At 40.4% G+C, this 25,917-nt stretch overlaps 2 protein-coding genes across 2 annotated transcripts in view; one reads left to right on the plus strand and one right to left on the minus strand.

The window, feature by feature from the left end:
- Nucleotides 1-14,585, plus strand: part of nphs1 (NPHS1 adhesion molecule, nephrin) — a 36,402-nt gene extending 21,817 nt beyond the window's left edge. The window contains 9 exon segments of the mRNA XM_063199965.1: nt 2,323-2,474; nt 2,791-2,902; nt 5,403-5,581; nt 11,261-11,431; nt 12,122-12,167; nt 13,007-13,095; nt 13,173-13,253; nt 13,746-13,867; nt 14,472-14,585. Coding sequence (XP_063056035.1) covers nt 2,323-2,474; nt 2,791-2,902; nt 5,403-5,581; nt 11,261-11,431; nt 12,122-12,167; nt 13,007-13,095; nt 13,173-13,253; nt 13,746-13,867; nt 14,472-14,585 — 1,066 coding nt within the window.
- Nucleotides 14,586-20,062: 5,477 nt separating this feature from the next.
- seraf (Schwann cell-specific EGF-like repeat autocrine factor) lies at nt 20,063-24,921 on the minus strand. The gene is made up of 5 exons (XM_063198352.1): nt 24,604-24,921; nt 23,722-23,817; nt 22,791-22,895; nt 21,325-21,420; nt 20,063-20,527 (listed from the first exon to the last, which is right to left on the minus strand). The coding sequence occupies exons 1-5, from the start codon at nt 24,848-24,850 to the stop codon at nt 20,418-20,420; spliced, it is 654 nt and encodes a 217-aa protein (XP_063054422.1). The 5' UTR covers nt 24,851-24,921; the 3' UTR covers nt 20,063-20,417.
- Between the last annotated feature and the right edge of the window lie 996 nt (nt 24,922-25,917).

The following is a 25,917-nucleotide window of genomic DNA, read 5'->3' on the forward strand; positions in this document are numbered from 1 at the left end:
ATGTCAGGGGAAAGATTTTAGAACTCAACAAGGCTGAAATGGGCTCCTGGATATTAAAGAGCAAACTGTTGGTGTATTTCTTCCCAATTTTAGGACATACAAAATGATCCATCAATCATCAATCTTAGGCCTGTCTCTGGTTCCATACAAGATTTGACCTTGTGGGAATTTAATAACCAGAAAAAAGGAGATAAAGCACCTTAAAACTGTATGGGAGGAGCTAGGAAATGATCTCAAGGCAGCTGGGACCTCAATCATAAGAAAACTATTGGAAACACTTGATACCACAGCGGATTAAAATCCTGCAGTGCATGTATGGTACCCCGGCTTCAGAAGGAACCTGTTCAGGCTCACCTGAGGTTTGCCAATTAACATCAAACTGGATTAGGATATGATTGGGAGGTGCTGGAATCATATGAGACCAAAATCAAACTGTTTGGCATTAACACAGCTCGATGTGTTTGGATGAAGAGAAATGCTGCCTATGATCCCAAGAACAACACCTTCTCCAACATCATAAATGAAAGTGGTAGCATAATGTTTTGAGGTTGTTTGTCTGGCCAAGACACAGGACAACTTCACATCGTCAAGAAATGGATGGAGGGAGACATGTAAACGTACAATGCTGCATGCCAACCTCTTTCCCACCACCACTAGACTGAAGGTGGGTCATGGGTTGGCGTCCCAATATGATAATAATCCATAACATACAGCCCAAGCAACGAAGGAGTAGCTCAAGCAGAAGCACATTAAGGTCATGAAGTGGCCTAGACAGTTTCCAAACATTAACCCTATAATAATCCTGTGAAGGGAACAGAAGCTCCTATTTGGCAAGCTGCAGTCATACAACTTAGGTGATTTAGAGATGATCTGCGTAGAAAAGTGGACAAAAATCCTTTCTAATATATCCACAAACATTGTCATTAACTGAAAGAAACATATGACCTCTGTATGAGAAAACAAGGGCTTTGCCACCAAGTAATTTGTCTTCTTTGACTAGAGGGGTCAAATACTTATTTTCCTCAATGGATCACAAATTAATTAAAATATATTCTTCAAAGTTATTTTCTGGATTTTCTTTTTGATATTCTGTCTCTCTATATTAGAATACATTTTATCATTAATATTATAGAGTGATCATGTCTTTATTAGTGGGCAAACCAACAAAATCAGCAAGGGATCAAATACTTATTCTCCTCACTGTAGCTGAAGCTTTTATCCAAAGCAGCTTGCAGTCATTTTCAGGGTGTTGGTTACAATGCCTGTAGCTGTATGGAGATTGGTGCCTTGGTCAAGGGCATGTCAGTGGAGGGAGGAAGGGATTGGTAATATAAGGATAGAATTTGAACCTGCCACCCTCTAAGATAAAGCTCATCTCCTTATCCACTAGGCCATGGCTGCCCCATGTACATTGTACTATGCATGGGACAACATTGAAGACATTTCACTTTTACTCAATGAACAGTAGGCAGTGCACAAGTTATATAGCCGCTTCAAATCATTGTTTACTCAAATAATTTCAAATACAGCCATTGATGTCTCAAAATGTACCTCCAGAAATGTGAGGGGTGTACTCACTTCTGTGACATACTGTACATAGTCAAAATAGTTTAGTTGTTACTGGCCGTCTTTTTGGGGCTTTGGGGCACTTTACTTTGGTTACACTTTCCTTGACGCCGGTGTCATAAGTATGACATAAGAGTGACATAAGAGTGTCATAATAGTGTCAAAACAGTGTCAGGACACAGTCATGATCGAGTCATAAACATGATGTCAATTTCACAGACATTTTATGGTAATGAAAAAACTTGACATTGTTAGGGCTGTCTTTACCATAACCAAATGTTCCTTAATGACAAAGTCTTAAACATTATGTCAATGTCATAAACATTTTAAGACACACGCATGACTGTGTTAAGACACTGTTATGCCATATTTATGACACCTGCGTCAAGTAAAGTGTTACCTTCACTTTTGACTAAGATGACATGGATGTATAAAATCTGACATTTCTTCACCACAGTGTGGCACTGTTGCCCATCAAATATCAGCACTGGCTCTGTCAGACAGAATACAAGTCCAAAATTACCCACAGTATATTTTGTTTGGTGTTTCAAAAGGCCAATATACAATAGAAAAATTATTAATTATTTTACATTGTTTACACCGGTGCCTTGCTCAAGGGTACTTCAGCCATGCTGAGGTGTTAGGGATAAGTCAGGTGGGTTTCGAACCTACAACCCCCATATTGAAAGACGAACTCCCTAACCACTAGGACACTTGATTTAGTGCAATGAAGTTGTGTCTCTTTCCTTTTTTAAGGTATTCTGAGAATACTGTACGAGTGGGGCCTGTCCATACCAGTACCCTGCACATCAAGAACGTGAGCGCAACACTAGACTGTGCCATTTTTACATGCACAGCCTCCAACAAACTAGGAGACGACAGTGTGGATATCCAGCTTTTAACAGCAAGTATGTCCTCATATCCAGGGTACGGGGGAAATAAAATAGTATGTCGGAGGATTTTACATGAAACACTATGGAGTATGGTATGGTCAAACTGCTGCTGGGTCAAAGCTAAATAATTTCAAGTAATTTCTGCACCGGTGAACCAATAGCAGCAATTTGGGGTAGGCCCATGCTGGTTATTCTGCTGATTAACATACATGCATCAAACACTACATAAACAATTAAAGGCCATTTGTTGACTTAATTCCTCCATTTAGTACATGCCTGTATTACATTTATTTTTTTCCATGACATATTTTGTAAATGTGTGTTTTTGTAGGTCACCCTGAGCCACCATTAGAGCTCAGGCTTCTTCACGTCAGCAATAGCTCTGCAACACTGGAATGGGAGCCGGGATTTAATGGAGGCTTCCCGCAAAGGTTTCGTATCAGGTATGCAGATGTTTGACTTACACCACCTTAGGGGCAAAACATACCAAAGCCGAACTGAACGGTCGCGGGACGCACACGGTCTTTCTGCTTAGTTTCGGCCGTTATGTTTTTCTCTGCCTTTCACACTGACAGCGTCGGCGTGCGCGGCCAGTCCTGTTCAAAACCATCCCCACAGCCGAAGCTAGCATGCTACTTTGCCATTCATTTGAATGAGACACCGTGAAAAATACGCTTGAGTTCTATTTTCCAAATGCAGCGCGGAGCCGGCTTCCGCACCGCGGACGCTCGACTACCGCCGGTTGGTGTGTAAGGACAGATATGATTCAATGTATTTTCAAACGACGCTGTTAAAAATCGCGGCCGTTCTGCGACGCTTTACCGCCCTAGTGTGTAAGAGCCCTTACGGTAGGGACACATAGGAGGCGAAGCAAGGCGAAGCGAAGAGAGGCGAAATTCAACCGTCATCAGGTCGTCGCGGCGAATCAAATGGAATGGAACAGTATATTGTTGATTTGATTGGGCCGTGGCAGGCGAATTCGCTCCTCATTTGCATAACATTAAACTTTCTTTAATAATTTCGCTTCGCTTCGCTCCTGTTCGCTTGCTGTCGCTTGCCATCGCTTGCCTTCGCCTCGCCATCGCTTGCCTTCGCCTGTCTCATAGGAATGAATGGCAAAGTTCGCAAATTCGCGTGTATGTGTCCCTACCGTTAAGGGCTGTACACACACGTCGCTGCTATTTACTCGCTACTTGCTCACTCGCCTACTTGCCACTCGCTCTGGGTGATTTTGTTTACTGGTTGTCATGGTTCCCGCTGTCCGTGCCAATAACGTCCGTACGAAACAAAATGTAGGCCTACGCTGTTTAACGTTGATCGTGTGCTGTGCACAACCATGCATATGAGCCTTTGATGGTGTACACTGTATGTACTTTCCTCAACACTTTTAACCAAAGCGTGATGGCGTGCAGAAGTTGGGTGGTCAGAACACCACAGGGGCAACGTCACCTGTCAATAATCTGTATTCTGCATTCCAATTGGTTACTCGCTTAACTCGCGTCGCTCGAAGATAAAATAAGTTTATCTCGGAACACGCCCACATCGCATCGCTTGTACTCTCCTCGCCTACTCGCCAGCGAGACTCGCTGGAACACGTAGACATTCTATTGACTTCATCCGCTGAGCGAGTAAATAGCAGCGACGTGTGTGTACGGCCCTTTAGGGCCAAAATATACCAAGGCGGAACGGAACGGTCCCGGGACGAACGCGGTCTTTCTGCTTAGTTTTGGCCGGCGTGTTTTTCTCTGCCTTTCACACTGACAGCGTCGGCGTGCGCGGCCAGTCCTATTCAAAAACCCTCCCCACAGCCAAAGCTAGCATGCTACTTTGCCATTCATTTGAATGAGACACCGCCGGTCGCCGGCGTGAAAAATACGCTCGAGTTCTATTTTCCAAATGCAGCGCGGCGCGGAGCCGGCTCCCGCGCCGCTGACGCTCAATTACCGCCGCTTGGTGTGTAAGGACAGATATGTTTCAATGTATTTTCACCGACGCCGGTAAAAAACGCGGCCGTTCCGCGACGCTTTACCGCCCTGGTGTGTAAGACCCCTTACAGTGCACACCATTAATGAGTACATCCCTTTTGAAAAGTGAAACATTTTGAGAACAATTATAAAACATTTTCTTTGATAAGCAGAGAAGTTATGGTGCAGTGGCAAGTGTATGTGTATGTCAATGTACCAGATCTTTAAAGAAAAAAAGAAAAAAAAAGAAATTGCAACTCGTCTGGACCTTCAGCTCCAACCAGTGTGGCCTCCTCTTGCCATATTCATTGTGAAATGCATTATAATGTTGCATGTCTAAACAGAATCTTCCAGAGTAAGAGTATGCACATCCCACCTCTCTGAGGCCAGGTGCAGGACAAAGGCGCATCTGATGGTGGAATGAGTAGAAGTCTGTACACTGTAGTTCTGCTTTGAAAATGTATTCAGGTAGACCGTTTCGACCCAACAGGTTCTTCATTGGGCATGTCAAATCACATATGCCTGATGAAGACCCTGTTGGGCTGAAACGTACATGAATACATTTTCAAAGTAGAGCTACAGTGTGCGGACTTCTACTCTTTACTCTTCTACTCATGTCTAAGCAGACCCTTGACTAAACTGAGAGAGACAAACAGGAAGACGAAGGATTGGAGGGGGGGAGTATGGCAAACAGCTGTGCAGTAAGATTTATATAGCACATTATCATACATACTGTCATTCAATGTCCTTGAGAGGAAAGACAGAGAAGAGAGAAGAAAAAATGTGCATACTCATACACACTCTCACATTCACACACCAGCTCTGGAGCCTGCAATTGTCACTTAACCATGGTCTACTACTGTAATATCCTCCTGAACACGCAAGCCTGTGTATTCGGTATTCCTACTTTTTAAAAAGTAGGGCCAAATGTAATGTAATATAATGCACTTTTCATTGCCTCCCAATGTCTTATTAACAGGTATCACTGGAAAGGCTCCATCAGTCACTATTATGTCGATGTTTTGCCACCTACCACAACTGTGTACACAGTCAGAGGTCTTTTGCCCGCCACAACCTATCATTTCTCGGTGACGGCCATCAATCGTATGGGCGAAAGCGGCTTCGACAGGAACACTTCGCTCACTGTTACTACCAACGGTCAGTACGAGGGGAAGTTTCTGACTTATTTCTAACAGTTTGTGTTCACCCAAAGTAATTCAAATTATACTGTAAGTTAGCCAGGCCGTGCCCTCCTAATGACGCAACACCTTGTCAGTTTCCGTTTTCCCTGATCATAAATAATGAATGATAGACTGGGACCAGAATTCAAAAAAGGGCTTATTTAAGGAGCTCAAGGCATTTGAGAGACAAAGTCGGCATAAAGTCTTCTTTTGTCAATTTGGGTGTGCTGAATTCAAATCTGCCATAAGCCAAGCTCTATCTGGCCGCTGTTGACCTCTAGGGGTCATTGAACTTTAGCAGTGCTGCTTTTGCTCTGCAGTGCCCCTGCACACTTTCATTTCAGATTTTAACCAGAATGCAGTGAAATGACAAAGTTTGCATGCACGCGGCAGAGTAAAAGCAAAGACTTCTAAGGAATTTGCTAGCTAGAATGCTTTGAAAGGCCAAAGTGTGCATGTGTGCTGCAGAGCAAAAGCAGCACTGCTCCATCATGAACAAGCCCAAGGATACTAGCTGGCTAGCAGACATGCTAGCAATGCTAACATGCTAATATGCTAATTTGCCATTAATATTACATTTGTCACTGTGATTTCATTTTCACTTTGTGTAAAAGATTAGCATGCATGCTAACAATTATGCTAATCGTGCTAACAATGCTACGTATACTGAATATGCTAAAAAAGTGTTAGCAATGTTTAGGCCTACATGGTGGTAAATTATACTGTCAGGAGTAAGACTGAGGGAGTGCTATGGCGCAGCACGCTAAGACACTATAGCCGACCATACGCAGCAGACCCGGGTTTGAGTCAGTTCTGGATCATTTCCCAAACCCACCCTGGCTTTCTCCCACTTACTTCTTGTCATCTCTAAAAGGTACACTGTGCAGGAAATGGTCAAAAAAGGTACTGCAACTATGCTGCTCATTGAAACTGGGCTGCTTACTGCCAAATTTGATCTTTTCATGAAAGTTTACTAAGTAATAAACTAATATTTTCTAGTATGTCCCAAGTACAGTCATGTTTGCATCTAAAAATGGCTATTTTTGGAAATTCAAAATGGCGGACCATGGAGAATGTAAGAAAAGTGCAATTTTTCCAGTCATAATGAATACTTAGAATTTGATGGTGGTGGTAAGTATTCATGAAAAAGGTTACATTAGTGAATGGATAGCATGAATTCTGGAAATAAACAACTAAAAATCTTGCACAGTGTCCCTTTAAACAACCCTGTCTAAATAAAGGCCCTAAAGGGGCCTAGTTACTCCACCATTTATCCATGTACAAACCCCAACTCCGATGAAGTTGGGACGTTTGGTAAACAGTGAATAACATCAAAATGCTATCATTTTCAAAACATTCAATCTATTCATTAGATGGAGAATAGTGAAAATATTAAATATTAAGAAAATATTAAGTGTTAAAACCGAGAAAAAATATTGTTTTGGGGGACATATGTACTCATTTCTAATTTGATAAATCCAACACGTCTCAAAAGAGTTGGGACAGGGATCAGTGAAAGTTAGTAAACATCCAAATAAGATAAAACAACAAAGAAGAACATTTCAAAATGAATTGTACTGACGGACAATATAGGTGTCCAGGTATAAGATCATCACAGAGAGGCTGAGTCACTCAGAATTAAAGATGCAAAGGGAATAATTACCATAGTTATTACATACATTTTTGAATTCCCTTTGATTTACCACGATTGAGCGTATATAAGACATATTTTTGTTACTAAAATCATTGTATAGGTTCATGACCTCATGAAATATACACTCGCCTCCAAAAGAGTTGTCGCCTACCCATCTGTTTGGAATAACAGCTAATAACCTGACTTTCAATTAATCACTTGGCTTCAGAAGTCACTCATATGAAAGCTACAACCCTCTCGAATGAAAATGAATGTACAAAAATAAATTTCATGCACCAAAGAAAGATTGACCCTTTAATGACCTAAGACAGGGCAGATTGTCATACTTAATCACTGAATCACTCTCACCTCTACAGAAAATCAACTTTGGCCTTAGGTGTATGTTTAGGGTCATTGTAATCATGGAAAGCAACACAATGAAAATCAATGGAGTTCAATGAGAGATGGTGACATATTTGCTATTCGTAGAGCAATACATTTTTAACTTCATGATGTAATCAATGATAAAAGCCCTCACACACCAGCAGCATGCATGCAGCTCCACATAAGAGCTGTATCCCTCCCATGTTTGACTTTAGGCACCATGTATTTATTCCAAATTCTTCACCTTTAACACCAAAGAAGTCTCTCCCACTGTCCAGTCTCAAAAAAGCCAGCCAAGAGTATGTCAGGCCTAATTCTGACAAAAATGAAGGCTAATGGGACTCATACTCTGAAGTCAAGATCCCAAGATCAACCATTTTAGAACTGATAGCATCAAAACTATATGGTGTTGGAGATGATGAATATGAAAAAAGAGAAATGGTGCATAACGTGAAACATGGTACAGATACGGCTCTAATTAGGAGCTGCATGCATGCTGCAGGTGTTTGAGGGCTTTTATCATTGATTACATCATGAAGTTAAACATGTATTGCTCTACGAATAGCAAATATGTCACCATCTCTCATTGAACTCCATTGATTTTCATTGTGTTGCTTTCCATGATTACAATGACCCTAAATATACACCTAAGGCCAAAGTTGATTTTCTGGAGAGGTGAGAGTGATTCAGTGATTAAGTATGACACCCAATCTGCGTATTTGAAGTGTTTTTAAGTGACTTATCTGCTCATTTTCACATTATGTTCGATAGGTGACAAAACTTTTGTCTTGTGAAAATCTGTCCTGTCTGTGTTTAATAAAGGGTCAATCTTTCGTTGGTGCATGACATTTATTTTTGTACATACATTTTCATTCGGGAGGGTTGTAGCTTTCATATGAGTGACTTTTGAAGCCAAGTGATTAATTGAAAGTCAGGTTATTAGCTGTTTTTCCAAACAGATGGATAGGCGACAACTCTTTTGGAGGCGAGTGTATATTGGCTGTAGTCTCACTCTAATTCCTGGAGTGCTAGAGCTATTGAAAATTGACCATATTAAGAATGCTTAATGCGTGCAAATGATACAGGGGTGTAACATTCTCCTAAGCACCTGACTCACTTGAAATAAACCCAGAAGACATGGGAAACTGTCCTTTGCTTACAGAAGTCAGCAGAAGTTGTAGAAGTCCATTCTTTTTGTCAATAATAGAGCATTGCACATCCTGTGCTACAGTGAAAATGGACCATCCAACTTGTGTTAGTGCTAGCTTCAAAAGTCAGCCTCCATGATGGCATGCGGGTGCAGTAGTGCATTGGTTAAGATGTTCTCACTCATCTGTAGAGTTAAATACAGTGCTGAATGGTATAAATGGGTTTTAAACAGCATGAAAAGCCACTTATGCATTATATTTTGAAGGGAGATCTTCGATTACTGCCACATAGTAAGGTCAAATTGCATTCTCTACTATGTTTTAACAGTTTGGCTCCATCATAAGGACCAGCAGGTGATAAAATGGTGGGTTTTTGGTCAAGACCTGTCACACTGTAAACACTACAGAAAGGAAAACACTGCAAAACATGACAAGGAATACACCCACCATTTAAGATGATGAAATCATGTCCAAGATAGGAATTAACACTGTTTTTTATATAAAATCATCTCATCGGTTACTGTATTTAACTGTTAAGTGTCGTCTTTTGTTTTGTTTTTAGTCTTCCTCGACATTTGCTGCCATTTATTGTCCCCGTCCCAACTCTTTTGAGACGTGTTGGATTTATCAAATTAGAAATGAGTACATATGTCCCCCAAAACAATATTTTTTTCTCGGTTTTAACACTTAATATGTTGTCTTTTCACTATTCTCCATCTAATGAATAGATTGAATGTTTTGAAAATGATAGCATTTTGATTTTATTCACTGTTTACCAAACGTCCCAACTTCATCGGAGTTGGGGTTTGTATGTATTGCCCTTCCTTCCTGTGTGTGTGTGTGTGTGTGTGTGTGTGTGTGTGTGTGTGTGTGTGTGTGTGTGTGTGTGTGTGTGTGTGTGTGTGTGTGTGTGTGTGTGTGTGTGTGTGTGTGTGTCTGTGTCTGTGTCTGTGTCTGTGTGTCCTTGTGTGTGGGAATCTAGTGCACTGGACACTTGTCAATCTTTAAGGTCACCAGAATCCATACGGGCTACTGCAAGGGCTTTTTTTACTGAACACTTAGAAACTTGTTGACTGGCTTGGTTCAGTTCTTTATTCTGTAGCCTATTTGTGTATGCTGCTGAAGATCTCAATCTCAAATAAGTCACTCTATTATTTGAATACCCTGGCTACTGCAAAGCAGGTAGCTGTAAAAAAGCTGTCATGGTTTCAGTGTTGTCAGTGGATGTGCTTTATCTCTGTCTATTGAATACCTTTATTGGCTATGTCATTCTGTCAAAACACTCTTTCCTCTATCCAACAGAAGCCAGTGGCAGGATATGTGACTGAATTGGTGTGCTTTTAAACCTGATCAGTCATTATTGCAATTTGCATTTCTGCGAAAGATAATTTAAAATGATGGAATCCGAGAGACATTCCATCCCACTTGGATCCTAACATACACTCTTTTTGGTTTCCATACGGGTAAATATCCTATAGATGACCTCAATGACATGAGGTCAAACTGAGAACACCCTACACCACACCTGCATCTTAAATGATGATTATTACAGTCAGGAGCAAACACAATTCATATTTTTACAAGATTGCTGCTAAGTGCATAGGACAACAGGCCATGCTAAATAATGACGTAATAATCACTAACTAATAATAACAGCCTGTTTTGCAAAGTAAACATGAGTTTAGCATTCCAATATTAACCAAACAAATACATTTGTCAATTGAAATAATCTCTTAGCTTATAATTAATATATTAAATGCTTAGAAACCTGATTAAATGGGTTCAGTTGGTACACTTTCAGGGTCAAAGTTCAATGACCTCTAGAGGTCAACAGAGGCCAGATAGAGCTCGGCATATGGCAGATTTGAATTCAGCACACCCAAATTGACAAAAGAAGACTTTAGGCCGACTTTGTCTCTCAAATGCCTTCGGGTGTCACAATTCAGGATTTTGGTCCCAGTCTATCAGGATAGAAAGATTTAAAAAAACTCTATCATCTACTCGCATCTATCTTTAAAGAGCTTTAAACTGTCCTTAAATCACCATCAGAAGCAGCCATCTGTATCTAGGCCTACTACAAAAAATAATGTAATGGTAAAAGTAATGGTTACTCTTTTTAGGGCATGCATAGGGGGAAAATATGGAATCACTCAATTTCGAAGGAAAAATTTGGAATCATGAAATGAAACAAGCTACTTATACAGGGACATGTATTAGAGCTAATAGATGTATCCCTAAAATAAAGTGTTACCAAACAAACATACACTTCCAGAACTTCCTCCAGAAATCTGGGCCCCATAATGTGGATTCAGGGGCTGTTTATATGAGGACGATTGAGAGGGAAAAAGAATAAAAAAATATTTTTTATCAAAAATGCCTGTCGTTTACATGGCAACCCCACCATCGGGACTTGATTTGACTTGATTTGATTTTGTGCATCTTCAATTTGTTCATGCATTCCTAAAATTTGAACTACAATTGTTTTCCGTAGAAGAAGAATCCACGGTCTACCCAGGACCTCCAGGAGACACAGACCTTGCTGGAGCCCTTGGTGTGTGGCACTATGTTCTCATTATAATCGCCAGTGTCCTACTGATGCCCATCTCCTGCTTCAGCTTCCTATTACTACTGAGATGGAAAAAACACCAGAAGGACAAAACGGGTGACAGAGACTTCTTTGTTCATCTTCGCTTCGAAAAACATTGTTTGATGAAAGACTTGGTGTAACGCACCCAATTCAGTATCAGTGGTGGTTTGAAAGGCAGTTTAATAATTGTGCTCTCCCAGCCAACTTTCAAAACACTGAATTACGGCGCAAAAAGTTGGTTTTCTTCGCATTAACTTTGTGACGGCTCTATTCTATTGAGTCCAGATCTTTTGGGATTAATTGGATTGATCTGCAGGCTGTCTGCCCTGTCTTCAGATTCATATTTTTAAGTCAAAGGTGATGGTAAAATTGTGCATATTGCATAGGCTATGGTTGTGTGCAAGTCAAGGTTACATGTCTTTTTGGTCGTGGAGTGATGATGTGAAGAGTCACATAGTTTGTCAGAATTTGCTTCAATAATTTGACTATTTTATAATGTTAGCCTATATAACCTCATTCGGCTGTCTCACCTTCAAATGCTAGATGCATAAGAGGTCTTGATAGAGGCAGTCAGTCAATTTCCAAACCATCCCACCCTCTTTTTGCAAAGTTATTTATTTATTTTACAAATGTTGTATCTCATGGAAAAAAGAATGTTTCCATTATAATACTTCAATGATGAAGACACAAAAGCCTGTTAGGCCTGTGTTTTAGCCTCACTTAAAAGCCTGTTTATTAACCCTAAGTTGACTTTTTCTCCACTAGGTGAACTTACAACTTACAAAGGGAAGAGCAACACAGAAAAAGAGGGGTGAGTACTTACTTTTTATTTGGGCTTTGAGTAATTCCAAAGAACTAACAAAATATGCTCACCACATGTGGTTATCTATTGGAAATGTGACTCAGTCATAACTCTGAAACGCCAGTTCAGGAGACAAGTAATATAAGAAACAATCCAGGAAAGGGCATCTATGCATCTTACCCATCTATGCCCACAATTCTGGCATCAATAGCAAGTGAAATGAAATAAATAGCAGTAATAGTGTGGAATAGGTGGGTGGAATTTAGCTCTGAAGGTCTACAGCAGCATTCTTCAAATGGCGGCCCACGGTCCAGATCCAGCTTGGGCATGGCAAACATTTGGCCCACCATGAGGTTGGAACAAATGAAAACATACAGTATTTGTATATATTATTTATTTACTGTTTAATCTTTTATTTTGTGGGCATTTGTGGGTTGCTACTAAACACAATCTCGCTATATTTGTATAGTGACAATAAAAGTCTACTCTACGTGCTTTGTTTGGTATTGAAGACCACTGGCCTACAGCATTTCCAAGGGTGTAGTATATAGTTTTTTATAGTATTGTAATGGTTTGTTTTTTTATCATGCCCTATAACAAACTCTTAACAAACTAATATATTTAGAATATACACAGTAAATGTTGTGGTGTTAATTCAACACTTACAGAGTTCATTTAAGTCCAAATGGACTCAAATGAACTCTCTAAGTGTTAAATGAGCACTGCAGAATTTACTGTGTACTATAGTAATAATAACAAACCTCTCAACAACAAGAAGAGCCAATGTGTCTTTATGCTACCTGGAACGGATTTCAGAGGTTTTTTTACGTTTTGTCTTTTTGGTACAGGTCGACAAGCACACCTAGCCGGTACACCAATACAGAGTTGACCACGGCAAGCACTGTCGAAACAAACAGCACAGTATATGAGAGCTATGAAGAGGTATGATTTAAAACATTTACAACGCTTCCTAAATGATACCTGGATAAGAAACTTATCATGTGTTATTGATTTGTCACCAGGACAGTTGCCACTATTACTACCCTACTGATGAACTGCCAACGACAGTTTACACAGGAGGAGCAAATCGCCATGGTGATTACATTTACATCAGACAGTTGGGGTTACCACCTCTGACAAAAAAACCTGGACATTTAAATCTCAATTGCCCTTTTTGTTTGTATGCAATGGTATCCTTCATTCAGTGTCCAGGAAAGTATATATTTTTTCCTGGACAAGCCATTGTATTGCATAATTCATGCAATCCTGCAGCTCAACGTAATGACTTATGTAAGATAATTTAACACAAATGGTAATAGTAGGGTACCAATTTGACACAAAAATTAACAATATTTGACATGGATTGGAGTGTGTGTATTAGGTTGTGTGTGGCTAACTTACAAATGACAGTATGTCCAAGTGACCCCTTTCAGATCTCAGTTTATAATAGTACTGAGCAAATAGTTTGAAAATATAGCATGAGGAACAGAAAAAATGGTTTGATTACTTTTACTTGCATGCGTTTGCCTCTGTAAAACACTTTGCCCATAGTTGGAAAATGTCTATAAATGGTGTTTCTGTGAATAGATCATCATGGCCATGAATACGAAGAGGTCGCCAATGAAGAAATCCAATTTTCTGAAATCTTCCCTCCAGTCAATCAATTCTTTGTGCCTCCATCGCGGAGAGAAATGGAACACTTCTTTGAGGTAAGTGCTAAATCAACTAAGATAATATAACGCTAGCCGGCAGCAGTCACCCTCCGGCTTTCCAAAGGTACATTCCTGAAACAAGGCTTACGTCTTTCTTTCACTTCACTGTTAATGCCATGTGATGATGATGATAATAATAATAATAATAATAATAATATTAATAGTAATAATATTAATAATAATATTAATAGTAATAATATTAATAATAATAATAATAATAATAATATTCTTTGCAGTCTTACACTTCAAACTTCTTAGTTATTTCTTCTTCTTAGTTATTGTCTCTATAAGTAACTTCCAAGACACAAGTTAAACAAAATCAAGGGCATTCTAGGCTCCTATATATCAATTTGTTGCCAATGAACAAGACATTTGTGAATACACACCAAACAAAGGATTGTAGGAGTGACTTCTGACATCTAAAAAAGACAGTTAAGCATGTATTAATTTGCACCAGATCCATGTTTATATCCATTCATCTGGTGCGTGTCAGGTTACATATTAATGGCTACCACATAAACCCTATTCTTAAGTGTTAGTGAACATAGTAATGTTGGCACTCTGGTGACGTCAATGTTCTTGTTTTGTTTTATTTTAACAGGTATACGGAGGTCACCTAGATGACAGACACAGCGCTAACCCTAGACTGTTAACGGACTACACTTCTTCAAACAACTCGCAAATTCCCTTTGAGCTTGCTGGGGAACTTGTGTAGAAGTCGAAAGACTGAAAACTGAGCCAAGCCAAGTCGTCCTCTTGCCAGCTGGACCCCATGCCCACCACCCTGGTTAAAGCCTGTCTTCCTGCCCTCTGCCACACCATGACAACAATCATCAACACTTCTCTGGAATCTGGTGTTGTGCCTGCCAGCTTCAAAACTGCTGCTGTGATCCCCACCCTGAAAAAACCTGGGGCCTCATTTATCATCAGTTCGTAGAATGTCTTCTAAATTGTGTCTTAGGAGTGAAATTTAGAATGTTCGCAAGTACAGAAAAATCGGGATTTATCAAACGTGCGTTGGCTGCTCCTACGCACACGTCTGCATGATAAATCCCACACCTTCCAAATCACTGTGCACGCGCGCATTCGGGGTAATTAGCATCCCGAAACGCCTCCAAGTAACCGTATATGGTATTAAAATATATTCAAATGCCATGTTAATTCGAAGGCGCCACCCTGTTCGGACACACACGAATACACGCGGACACATGGGGCAGTCGAAGCGCTGGCGGGAAGTGCGGAGATAGAACCATTTCTGTGGCAGAAGTGGAGGTGCTCTCGACAGGAGGAGGACCGTGTTTCAAAATAAGTAAAAGAAGGAGACACACATGAACGAAAACACTGTAAAATAGCACACTGTCATACATTGTCATTCAAAGCAAACTATAGCTTGCACGGTCAATATTATGTCAATTTCATGTTTCTTCCACTCGCACGCATGGTCTGAGGTGTGCGTAGCTTTAGGCACATTTCTACGTTCAAGTACATGTTCGTAAATCCCACACTTTGCTCAGGAATGATCGCACGCATGCTTTACGCACAGATCTGTGCCTAAGAACGCTTGATAAATGAGGCCCCTGGTCTGGACCCTGACGACCCCAACAACTACCGTCCGATCTCCAACCTTCCTTTCCTCAGTAAAATCTTGGAAAGGGCAGTGGCGGCCCAACTCCAGCAGCATAAGTCCCACCATGAGCTCTTTGAACCCCTGCAATCTGGTTTCAGAGCCCACCATAGTACAGAGACTGCACTTGTCAAAATCACCAACGACCTCCTCACTGCTGCTGACAAAGGCCACATACCATCCTCATCCTCCTGGACCTCTCAGCAGCATTTGACACAGTCTCTTATTCCATCCTTCTTAAACGGCTCTCAGAGTTCACTGGATTAACTGGCACATCACTTAACTGGTTTCATTCATATCCATCCAACCGCCAACAATATGTCACTCTCAAAGACTCCCACTCCACCACAGTTACCATCAGCCACGGCGTTCCGCAAGGTTCGGTGCTTGGCCCCCTTCTCTTCACCATCTACATGCTCCCCCTTGGTTGTATCATCCGCTCCCATGGTCTCAGTTTCCACTGCTACGTCGACGACACACAGTTATACATCAGTACCAAACCCTCTCCTCTGTCCCCTCCCACCCCTCTCGCCCACTGCCTGCAAGACATCAAAACCTGGAAGACACACAATCTCCTCAAACTGAACAGCAATAAAACTGAGCTCATGGTGGTGGCACCAGCAATGCGGCAAAGGAAGGTTGGAGATCTCCACTTGGACAGTGGACATCGATGGATGCACCATCACCCCATCCCCTGAAGTACGTAACCTGGGTGTCATCTTGGATTCATCACTTTCACTTCACTCCCACATCAAAAAAGTCACCAAATCGGCATTCTATCATCTCCGAAACATCTCCAGACTCAGGCCTTCACTCTCTAAGACAGTTACGGAGACGCTCACTCACTCCTTCATCTCCTCACGTCTGGACTACTGCAATGCCATCCTGCTTGGTCTACCCAACAAGGCCCTAGCCTAGACAGACTGCAATATGTCCAGAATTTGGCTGCCAGGATCATAACAGGCACTAGACCCTGGCAGCACATCACCCCACTCACTCATCAACCTGGCTTAAGTGCTAATTAGGATCAGCTGGTTCATTATATTGGCTGGGGCAAATGTGTCACAGGGTTTGTCCAACTCTGTTTTAAGACAATGGGAAACCTGGATTCAAAAGCTACAATCCAGTGCCACAGATTTCAAATAACCTGATTTTACCTGTCCAATTGCCCTAATTGGACAGGTAAAACCAGGTATGTAATTTGGAATATGTGGACCCAGGAGAATTAATCTAAATTTCAACATATTTTACACAGTGATTTTACTGTGCATAGAACATTTTTATCACACAGCTGAGGCAATATGTTTTTATTGGGTAGCTTGATGTACCGAAATGTCCATATCTATTCAGCGCTGGACTGGGGGATAAATAGGGATTTAAGGGGCCCCCTCATTATTATTAGTGGGGTAGAACTGACTCACTGGTGGGCCCCGCACCCTCGTGGGCCCCTATTAAAAATGGGGGCCCACGAGGGTGCAGGTCCCACCGGGCAATGCCCGCTATGTCAGATGGCCAGTCCAGCCCTGCTTCTATTCCAAGATTTTGACTATCACCATTATTTTCTATTTTCATGGGGCTGGTGGCCCCGGTAGACTTCATCCAAATGTCAAAATATTTTACACAGTGTGTTTTTACTGGGTGTAGAACATTTTTACTATAGGGCCAAAGCAATATTTTTTCATAGGGGGCATTTGATGCACCCTAATACACACGCTCACACATTGACGTGCACACACACTCACACTTTCCTACACGATACTCTGTGAAGCGACCTAGGGTGTTTTGAAAGGCGCTATATAAAAACGAAAGTATTATTACCGTACATACAGCATTTGGTCTGCACAAGTTGTGTTATTAAGCATTATTATATAGTATATTATTAAACACACCCACATATTGTATATTTCACTGAAAAGGTGTCTGAGGTTTCAGATTTTCATTACTTGAAACAAATTTGACTGTAAATGGTGAACAAAAAAGGCAATGTTCCTGATATACCTGCTGTCATCCACCTCAAAATGATTGGCTAGCAATGTGGTTTTGATATGAAGCTGAATTGTGGCCCCTGAACTGAAAAGAGTTTCACACCTCAGGTTTAGATAAACAACGTGGTCAAAGTATCTAATTATGACAACTATGAAATCTTCATTATTTTCACTTTAAGGAAAAAAATATTTCATTACATTTTCCTCATTCAAAATTACAATGCATTTTATTGTAGCATCTCATATAATAATGTAAATAAAAATGTTTTGTACTCCCATATAAAATACGTTTTTTTTTTATCCCTAAAGCGTTTGTTGAATGTAATGATATGTAAACATGTAATCTTCACCTAGAAACCGTTTCAGCAGCTTAACACAGTATTACACGTATACTCAGAGTTTTTTTTTCATGGAAATTCTTTATTACTCCCAACCTTTGCAAGGGAAGTTATGACCGCACATTCAACCCTGCTTCAGATACATTTTTCTGTCATGTGGGTTTTTTTGTGTTAATTATTATTATTATTATTATTATTATTTTTAAAGATTTCTTTTTGGTCTTTTTCGACTTTATTTGATAGGAAGACTGTAGGACAGTGTGGGAGGTGGACAGGAAGCGAATTGGGGGAGAGACGTGGGAGGTTTATACTGCTCTAATGGGACCTGAAATGTTAGTGTGTAGTTAGAACCTGCTGTATGGTATGACTTAAGTGTGGTCCAAACGTGATTTGAGAAAGACCTGGAGCAGACTAAATCACTAGCGCCAAAGACTTCAAGCGAACATTGATGTTGAAAGGGACAATACAAAGAAGTTGGCACTAGGTGAAGTTTTAACCAAGGTGTTCGACGCATCAGCCAAAACACAAACCATGACTAAACAAAAGCTTTCTGTGTTGTCATTCACATTCTCTGAAAAAGGAAGAAATTCTTTGAGAGCTGCATAGCACTTCTATAATGCACATTTTTTTCTTCAATCGAAAAGGTTCACCATAGAAGAATGTGACCACGTCCCTATCTATAAAATATGAAAAAGGCTACCGGTACATGGGAACTCTATAACTCCATGGTTATACAAACCCCAACTCCGATGAAGTTGGGACGTTTGGTAAACAGTGAATAAAATCAAAATGCTATCATTTTCAAAACATTTAATCTATTCATTAGATGGAGAATAGTGAAAAGACAACATTTTAAGTGTTAAAACCGAGAAAAAATATTGTTTTGGGGGACATATGTACTCATTTCTAATTTGATAAATCCAACACGTCTCAAAAGAGTTGGGACGGGGACAATAAATGGCAGCAAATGTCGAGGAAGACTGAAAACAAAACAAAAGACAACACTTAACAGTTAAATACATTAACCGATGAGATGATTTTATATAAAAAACAGTGTTAATTCCTATCTTGGACATGATTTCACCAGCTTAAATGGTGGGTGTATTCCTTGTCATGTTTTGCAATGTTTTCCTTTCTGTAGTGCTTACAGTGTGACAGGTCTTTACCAAAAACCCACCATTTTATCACCTGCTGGTCCTTATGATGGAGCCAAACTGTTAAAACATAGTAGAGAATGCAATTTGACCTTACTATGTGGTAGTAATCAAAGATCTCCCTTCAAAATATAATGCACGAGTGGCTTTTCATGCTGTTTAAAACCCATTTATACCATTCAGCACTGTATTTAACTCTACAGATGAGTGAGAACATCTTAACCAATGCACTACTGCACCCGCATGCCATCATGGAGGCTGGCTTTTGAAGCTAGCACTAACACAAGTTGGATGGTCCATTTTCACTGTAGCACAGGATGTGCAATGCTCTATTATTGTCAAAAAGAATTGACTTCTACAACTTCTGCTGACTTCTGTAAGCAAAGGACAGTTTCCCATGTCTTCTGGGTCTATTTCAAGTGAGCTCAGGTGCTTAGGAGAATGTTACACCCCTGTATCATTTTCATGCATTAAGCATTCTTAATATGGTCAATTTTCAATAGCTCTAATTCCTGGAGTGCTAGAGTGAGACTACAGCCAATATATATTTCATGATGTCATGAACCTATACAATGATTTTATTAACAAAAATATGTCTTATATACACTCAATCGTGGTAAATCAAAGGGAATTCAAAAATGTATGTAATAACTATGGTAATTATTCCCTTTGCATCTTTAATTCTGAGTGACTCAGCCTCTCTGTGATGATCTTATACCTGGACACCTATATTGTCTGTCAGTACAATTCATTTTGAAATGTTCTTCTTTGATGTTTTATCTTATTTGGATGTTTACTAAATTTCACTGATCCCCGTCCCAACTCTTTTGAGACGTGTTGGATTTATCAAATTAGAAATGAGTACATATGTCCCCCAAAACAATATTTTTTCTCGGTTTTAACACTTAATATGTTGTCTTTTCACTATTCTCCATCTACTGAATAGATTGAATGTTTTGAAAATGATAGCATTTTGATTTTATTCACTGTTTACCAAACGTCCCAACTTCATCGGAGTTGGGGTTTGTACAACAAAGGGCATGGCATTCAAAACAACACACTAGGAACCTTTTATGTTTATTTATCATTTATTTAACATGTCAGCATGTACTAAAACTTGTTGATCAGGTTTTCAATTAAAAAAAGACATTAAAATGGCATAATTAAAGTTTAAGAACGTTCATGATTAAGAGAGGGCAAATAGTTAATCAAAGTTTATTTTACTTTCATGATAGACTGGTAGTCCTGTGCAGAGGCACATTGTACCCAGAGCCATAGATCCAGTCTGGCCTGCCCAGTGAAGCTGCCTGTTTTCCCCTCTGTCCTCCGCTCGCTGGTCGTACGGTGCCAGTCAGACCAGCGGGCGGAGGAAACAGAGGTGAAAACAACAAAAAACTCTTACTTCCATGGCTCTGGTTGTACCTGTGCACTTACAGTATATGGAAATTAATTTGCCTTCTTATCAGAACATTGTGGTCCAGAATATGGCGCCCGGCAGCGACATGTTTCCGGGGCAATGCATTTCCCTCCATTGAGACACTGCTCCCTGCATACCGCTGTCAAAGAAAGAGGAGCTGTTAGAGCTTTTATGTATAGGCCTACTGTACATAGCCTATAGAAGCATCACAAAAAGTAGTTATCCTTCATTCAGAAACATTCTCTTCCAGAATCGTCTGTGTTAAGTGCATTTTCACATAATTCTGACTTGTATGCAGTTTGTCAACAGAGAACCCAAAGCCTTCTGCTTGTAACTAGCTGCAACTCTCAAGGGGTTTGTGTTTACATGCTGTTGGAAGGCTGTAGGCCAGAGCTCCCCCCCACAATTCCAGCCAAGGTCCTCCTTACATGGGTCGTGACACACTAAACGTAAACCCCTGATGAAGCAATAGCGAAACGCGTTGTTCACCAAATAAACTACCAGGAAAGATACCAGTGTGCCATTTACTTGGATCAAAAAAGCTATATTTTAAAATGGCCAATTTCTTGTCTATACCTAGTCTGCAATATCACAAATAACACTTGCATTTTTGGTGTTTGGTTCTTGAGTCATTGCAGAGATGATGTGACATGTACTGTAGGGTGAAGTGAGTTGTAGTGAAGTAGGCTAGTCATAGGGCAGTGTTTGAGGACCCATTTTATTTGTCTTGTGTTTTATGTTGAAGTTAGCTCTGTGCATTAATTAATTAGGTGTGGTATTCACTCACTTGTTTGACAGCCACCACCAACTTTTTTATTGATTAATTAAAGATTAATCAATTTTTCAATCAAGATCAATTTTTAATACTTCAACATAATTCACACTGAGATGGTTGTTGTATTAAATGCTGATAAAATAGGCGTGGTATTCGCTCACCTGTTTGACAGCCGCCGCCAACCCAGCCCTCAGGACAGCTGCAAATCCCTGGGGCCATGCAGACCCCCCCATTTCTACAGCCCTGCGGACAAATTGCTACGGAAACAAGAGAGAGACAGAGCAGAGGTGTCAAAAGTAAAAGTAAAAAAAGAACTTATCTGTGGAACCGTAGGCCTCTGGTACCTCTGCGTTGTTTGCCTAGGTTTTTAGTGTTTTTCAGTAACACAGTCTATAGACCTCATTAGGTACAATGAATTAACGGGTGTAACATGCAATATCATGTGCTAGTGTTGAACTTACAACACAAATTTGTTTTTTTGACACCTCAGAGAGAGAGAGAAACAATACTGTAATACTAGGGATCCAGTTAGTAACCAATATAACTTTTTATTGACTTTGTTTTTTGTCTTATCATAATCATCACTGTTGGGCATGAGGCATGCATGGAGGCAAGACATACAAAGCCAGATTTTTTTTTTTCAGGCAGCCTGCAACATGCCTAAACAACCACCAGGTGTCACGTGGGAGTGCGATCCAAAGTGGCAGTCTCAATGACTGCTTTTGGTTTCTTTCAAACAGGGTAGGCATGCATCTACTACAGATTTCATGTGTCTTTGGGTGTCTCTTGCAATAATATACTGTACTTGAAGCCCAGTGAAACATGCTCGTAGCCTTTATACATGTTAAGTGTGCGTCATCTTTCGAAATGCTTGAACTATTTCCCCTGTTAAAGTATTCTTTAATCATCATGCTGTTCAAAGGCAGGAATAAGGCCTGTCATGCACCCCTTTTCTTTTGCCACCGTAGCGACCCCCAGAATAAAGGTGGATAGTCTCGGACATTGATCCCCAAAATGAGGGTTGGGACCCAGGGAGGCAAGATTCTGAAACTCTATATATAATCTACCCAATAATCTGCCCAAACATTTGCACCTTTGAAGTTTTTTTTTCAGAATTTATACTGCCCACTCACAAATGTAATATCTGTGTAATGTCTGTATGTGTATTGCATGGGTAGACCTACTGCATGTGTACTGCATGTGTACTGCATGTGTACTGTCTATGCCTATACTGTCTATACCCAAAGTATGTCTACAGGTATGTCTGCAATGGGAAAGTAAGAAATGTAATTTCAATTCTTTGTATGACCATTGCATGTAAAGAAACTGACTATAAAACCGACTTGACTTGACTTATCATGAATATTTACCTCCAGCATAAACTTCTGAGTAAAGTATTTATTATCGCTTAGAAATGTACACTTCTCATATACGAATGGGTGGAACCTCTCAATGCAAATCTGCTATTTTAATCATCCATATACTCAATTTGTGGCAAAAACAGCTCTGAGTAATTATTTGTAAAAATTCATGAAAAACATTGTGAATGGACTGCATAGAAATGGCTGCATTTACACAATGGATCTTTAAAAGGTTGAAAGTTGTTGTTGAAAGAAAGATGGCAAACCTTCATGGCACCTGGCTCCAGTCCAGCTTGAGGGGCACATGCACTTGGTGATGCCGTTCACAGCGATGCACTCTCCACCATTCCAGCAGCCCCCTTCACACAACACTATGAAGTATATGGAGCGTATATGTATATCAACAGTGTTGGGCAAGTTATGCAAAAACTGTAATGCATTACAGATTACTTGTTACTGTCATTTCAGGAATAGCTTCTTTCTGACCCACCACACGGAACACCATTAAAATCCAGGTTACAGTAAAATGTACTGTAATTTAAGTTACTAGCCTAGTAACAGCACTCCCCCCTGTATTGCCTTACATTATCGAGTTACAGCTTCTAGACTTTTGAGCCGTGCACTGTCTGGTACGTCTGCTCACAAAAAGTAGGAAGCACTAAAAGTTACAAAAAAGGAGGCGCACACAAGGCTTGTGTTGAAAACTGTATATTGTCAGAAATTACAAAAGAAGTCAGTGGCGAAAACTCTAGCTCCAGTTAATATAAAAAACATTTTTCGGCACTCGATGACTGGATGTCCAGCCTTGGCCATTATTGTCAGATAATTACATGTATTTGTAGGACACAGAAGGACATAAGGGTGCACAGATAGGGATGAGGTGGTGCTAAAGCACCAGCCCCTTTGCCCTACTGGACAAAATTTTTTTTACCTGTGGAAAGTTATTTTTAGAACGCTTTTTTGGTCACAATGTACTGTGGTCCATGTTGAGATGATAATCAATAAATGCTTCACGATCAAAAGCATGTGACAATAATGTCCCGATATAATACATAGCCCTGTAGTAAGGCTGCCCCCCCCCCCATAAAAAATGCCTGTGGGAGGAGGTTGGGAGCAGGTTGGGAGGAGGAGGCCACACAGGGGAAACATGACAAATGTATATATCCCCCCCCCCCCAAGCAAAGAATCTGAGCTTACCTTTGTGACAGAATTTCCCTCCAAAGCCCTGTGGACATCTGCACTTGCCTGGACGTATACACTCCCCACCATTTTTACACTTTGGATGACAACTGGCTGAAACACAATTTATCATACAAATTATTTATTTTAAAATGTGCAATTCAGGGGGGTATACCAAGACGCCGGTTCAGTTGTAAACCAGATTTAGTTAAACTTGACGTAGAGCTAAACCATCTAATACCCTAGAGCAGCCTGGAGTCCTAATTTTTTCAACTAAATGATGCTTGCAGGTATATCCATTAGCATTATCACTTACTCCCCCCCCCCCATAGTCTTACATATTTTCAGTATTTTTGATTGGTCACTTTTTTTTCACAATCATGCTTTTGTTCATGCTCACAAATTCATCAATAATAAGTCATTTTCAGGAAAAAAAAAATCCTGCCCAAATTTTACTCATGGTATTCACTTACTTAGATAAAACCTGTGTATCATGTAGCCTATGTTGTTACAAAATGAATCTTTGCAACGATACAGTAAGCCAGTACATTTTATGGCCTTGGTCAAAATGTACAACAAATACAAACTGTCTATTATGTTAATTCATCTGCAAATGATACTGTAGGCATAACATGCACTGTCTGGAAAGCCAACAATTGAAACCACATTCCATGTTACTTTAAATATTGTAAGTATTAATCTTACTATGCATGATTTACTTGCATGATACATCATAAATAAGGCAGAAAGACACTGTGATGTCGTAATCAATTCTTATTTAAACAGTGTTTTGTTTAGGATTACATGTACTGAAGCCAACATAAACAAGATATCAACGTCTCGCCGTCAAGATATCATCAATTAAATCTGGAACAATAAAAATTTAAATGTATACTTCACCATACTGGCAGGTGCTTCCTTCGTACCCCTTGGAGCAAAAGCATGTGTTGTTTCGGATGCAGATGCCTGCGTGTCTACAGGGTGGGTCACAGACAGCCTTCGGGTCAAAAATGAAGCCCACGGCCACACCGCGCGGGGTGTCAGACGTGGCTGAGCAGATCTCCACTTGCCACACCGCCCCACACATTAAAATGAAAATAAGTAAAAAACTTGACAAGGTGGCAGTCAAATAGGGAAATTGCGCCATTCTCTCTGTACAGAGCCAAAGCAGCAATCACACAGTGTTAACAGCAACGCAAGCACTGCCAGAAGCCCCTCTGTTGCAAATGCAAAAGCTTACAGCAGTGAATCTCCACCCCTCGACCCCCCCAAAGCCCTGGAGAATGGCCACATGTGTAGACCTAGATCCAATAACATAAAAGACAGGTAACAGGTGGGGAACCGTTTATGGCCGTTGAAGCCGTCTTATCCGCCCACCGACATAATATTAATCTTGTACAGTTTCACATGAAATTTGACATGTTTTGTAAAGACATGTTGGAAATTACATTTCCAATACAATTTAGTTATATTTTCAGGGGACCTAGTGAAAGTGGGGTCTGCTGTAAAGATGGCCTTCAACATAAACCAGGATTTCTCCTAGCACTTGTGTTCTGTGTTCATAGTACGGCCCATCTCCAAAATTGCAAGTTGAATGAAAAAGGTTTCTCAGCCCTGCCCCCCAAAGCCCTAGAGAATAGCCACATGTGTAGATCCAATACAAACGACAGATGAGAGGTGAAACTTCCCTTAGCAAATTCAGTTGCATTAGCAAACATTTCCTTGCTGCTCCATATTACATAGGCCTAGGCAATGCAAGTAGAGACATCTCTGACATTCTGACAATGATTGAGTTAGCCTACATGGAGCCATTAACAACATTCAGTACAATAAAATGCGTACGCTACTTAATGTGAGGAATATTCATAATCGGTGCAGTGAGTGGCCTATTGCATTGTGTTGCATCAATATCAAAGTGAAATTTGAAATGTCACAGAAAGAGAACTTCTTACTTGACACTTCAGCAGTTCCAACTATACCGAGTAGGTCTAATGCAGGGGCCCCCCTTTGTTCAAGTAAGTCAAATTGCTTTGCCAGATGTGTGTTCACGTATCCTGTTTTCAACGTCGGAATCTCCGGCCACATTGACCTAGTTTCCAAAACAGCTGCATCAGGACTGCTAAAATAATTACATATACAGCAGTTCCAACATACAGATTATGGAAATGTAGGCCTATATGAAACATACCAATAAAGATGTGTAGGCCCTGCCCT

This window comes from Engraulis encrasicolus, chromosome 5, assembly GCF_034702125.1.
Source record: "Engraulis encrasicolus isolate BLACKSEA-1 chromosome 5, IST_EnEncr_1.0, whole genome shotgun sequence".
NCBI classification, from domain to species: Eukaryota; Metazoa; Chordata; class Actinopteri; order Clupeiformes; family Engraulidae; genus Engraulis; species Engraulis encrasicolus.

Excerpts from the sequence above, each read along its gene's own strand:
- seraf (XM_063198352.1), bottom strand. The coding sequence starts at position 24,850 with ATGGCGCAATTTCCCTATTTGACTGCCACCTTGTCAAGTTTTTTACTT. Across the intron at positions 21,421-22,790 it reads TGGAGCCAGGTGCCATGAAG|CAATTTGTCCGCAGGGCTGT; the intron begins GTTTGCCATCTT and ends TTGTTTCCGTAG. Across the intron at positions 20,528-21,324 it reads TGGCGGCGGCTGTCAAACAG|CGGTATGCAGGGAGCAGTGT; the intron begins GTGAGCGAATAC and ends TTTCTTTGACAG.